The 2,500-nt window shown below is 57.0% G+C and overlaps 1 protein-coding gene across 1 annotated transcript in view; it reads right to left on the bottom strand.

Annotated features, from left to right (window-relative positions):
• The window catches only part of dyrk3 (dual specificity tyrosine phosphorylation regulated kinase 3), a 12,136-nt gene that overhangs the window by 89 nt on the left and 9,547 nt on the right, over positions 1-2,500 (bottom strand). Inside the window, exons 5-6 of the mRNA XM_084441541.1 lie at positions 1,666-2,082; positions 1-696 (exon numbers count right to left, since the gene is read on the bottom strand). The exon at positions 1-696 is cut by the window's left edge and continues 89 nt beyond it. Coding sequence (XP_084297667.1) covers positions 1-696; positions 1,666-2,082 — 1,113 coding nt within the window. The remainder of the gene's footprint in view (positions 697-1,665; positions 2,083-2,500) is intronic.

Raw genomic sequence — 2,500 nt, 5'->3', positions numbered from 1 at the left:
GTTGGCGGCTGCGGCGGCGGCGCCAGAGGCTCCGCCCCCCAGGCCCGGCCCGCCCTTGGCCACGATGGAGGGGAAGGAGGTGGAGCCGCCGTGGTGTTGCTCCGGCAACCTCTTCCCGCCCGCCACGCCGCCGCCGCCCTGCTGGCTCCGCTCCGCCGCTGGGAGGGGCTTGGGCAGCCGGCGGTAGAGCCAGGGGTGGCGCAGCGCCTGGGCGGGCGTGAGGCGCGACGACGGGTCCCAGTCCAGACACTTCTTGATGAAGTCCGTGAACGCCGGGTCCTCGCAGCCCTTCAGCGCGGCGCTCCACTCCTTGCTGCCCGGCGGGCCGCGCATCTTCCCCCGGCGGGAGCGTGCGCCCGTCAGCACCGTGGCGCCGGTGGGCAGCGTGCTGGCGCCGCAGTAGCGCGGGTGACCCTTGGAGTTGATGAAGTTCTTGGCGCGCTTGGCCTGCTCCAGGGCCTTGGGCGGCGGCATGCCCAGCAGCTCCATCACGCACGCCAGCTGGTCGCCCTCGTCCTCGCCGGGGAACAGCGGGTAGCCGGTCAGCAGCTCGGCCAGGATGCAGCCGAAGCTCCACATGTCGATGGGCAGGCCGTAGCGCGAGCCCAGGATCACCTCGGGGGCGCGGTAGAAACGCGACTGGATGTAGGTGTAGACCCGCTGGTGCTCGAAGCAGCTGGAGCCAAAGTCAATAACCTGGGAGAGAGAGAGACACGGAAGAGAGAGATATATCATTGGTGTGTGTGTGTGTGTGTGTGTGTGTGTGTGTGAGGCATGGGCCGGTGACCGGTTTCACGGCATGCCTCAGTTTGAAGAAGTCACGGTTCCGTTATGACGGTATGCGTTTCAGAACTTCAAAGTGGGAATTTCTGGTTCACAGTATCGTTACCAATCCCCAAAAATGTGGTGCAGCAGTGAGTTTGTGTAACAACCCGTCATGTAAGGGATGATGCATGATGGGGTAAGGGATGATGTATGATGGGGTAAGGGATGATGTATGATGGGGCGTGCTAACAGGCTAAACTAAACGTTAGCAGCGCGAGCCTGGCCTCGATAACAAAACTCTCCGGTAGCGTTCGTGCCAGGAATTTCAAAATAAAGGTCATGCACACGTTTACTTTCTGTGATTTGAATGTGAAAGCGTTCTCGTGGACACATGGAGAGGAACTTCTTTTCTTTCTTTCTTTCTCCCAGAGATACCGGGATACTGTAAAACCATGGTATTTTGGGCTATAGTTATCATACTGTCAAAAATCTCATACGGGCCCATGTCTAGTGTGTGTGTGTGTGTGTGTGTGTGTGTGTGTGCGTGCGCCCGAGTACATGTGGTGGTTGAAACAGCTGTATCCACATGTATCATTGAGAGCCTGGTGGTGTTAATAGCAGGGGTGCTGGTCAACATCTCCATGTTTCAGTGAGAGTCTGGTGGTGTTAGTGAGGAGAGATGCTGCTCAACATCTACATGTTTCAGTGAGGGCCTGGTGGTGTTAATATCTACATGTTTCAGTGAGGGCCTGGTAGTGTTAATAGCAGGGGTGCTGGTCAATGTCTACATGTATTAGTGAGAGTCTGATGGTGTGAGTGAGGAGAGATGCTGGTCTACTGTCTTCATCTATCAGCGAGAGTCTAGTGGTGTGAGTAGTGAGGGGCGCTGGTCTCTCTTACCTTGATGCCGCTGCGGCCCTGCTGTTTGAGCAGGATGTTCTCGGGCTTCAGGTCACAGTGGATGATGCGGTGGCGACTCAGCGCCTCCAGGCACTGCAGGATGGAGTGGGCGAACTTCCTGACCAGCGGCAGCGAGAAGCCCTGGAACTTGTTCCTCTTGATGAGCTCGTACAGGTTCATGCTGAGCAGCTCGAAGGTCATGCAGATGTGGTTGCGGAAGGTGAAGTTCTCCAGCATGTGCACGGCGTTCATGGTGCCGGCGCGGTCCTGCTTGCGCAGGTGCTCCAGGATGCGGATCTCCTCCTGGGCCTGCCGGTGGAAGCGCTTCTCGTTGCGCACCATCTTGAGGGCCAGGTGCTGCTGCAGCTTGTGGTCGTAGACCTTGGCCACCTGGCCGAAGCTGCCCTTGCCGATCACCTGGACACACACGGGGGCGGGGGGGGGGGGGTGAGACACAACGCTCTAGCGCCTGGTAACTTTACTTCCTCACAGCGGACCACTATCTTCGTAGCAACAGGCTAATAAGCGTCAACAAATGTTGGGTTGGAGTTTGTCAGAGGTGCTGTGCTTGGATAAGGATATACGTAGACAAACCACAAAACAGGCTCCAGGGCCCTCTTTAAAATAATTTAAAATGCCTTTACTATCACGACATATAAGGTCCTATTAGAAACAAACTCCAACGCGTTTTGACGTCAAGCCTTCCTCAGGGAGTCAAACTGATAAAGGCGTCTTCACACGGCGCCAACCGACGCCAACCCACGCCAAACACCCAACACTGGATTGGGGTTCCATGTTTGCTGGTGACTGTTGGCGTCAGTTGGATGGATTTTGA

This window comes from Borostomias antarcticus (assembly GCF_949987555.1).
Source record: "Borostomias antarcticus genome assembly, chromosome: 7".
Lineage (NCBI taxonomy): Eukaryota > Metazoa > Chordata > Actinopteri > Stomiiformes > Stomiidae > Borostomias > Borostomias antarcticus.
Note: the sequence above shows the minus strand (reverse complement) of the source record. Positions and strands in the feature narration are given on the sequence as shown.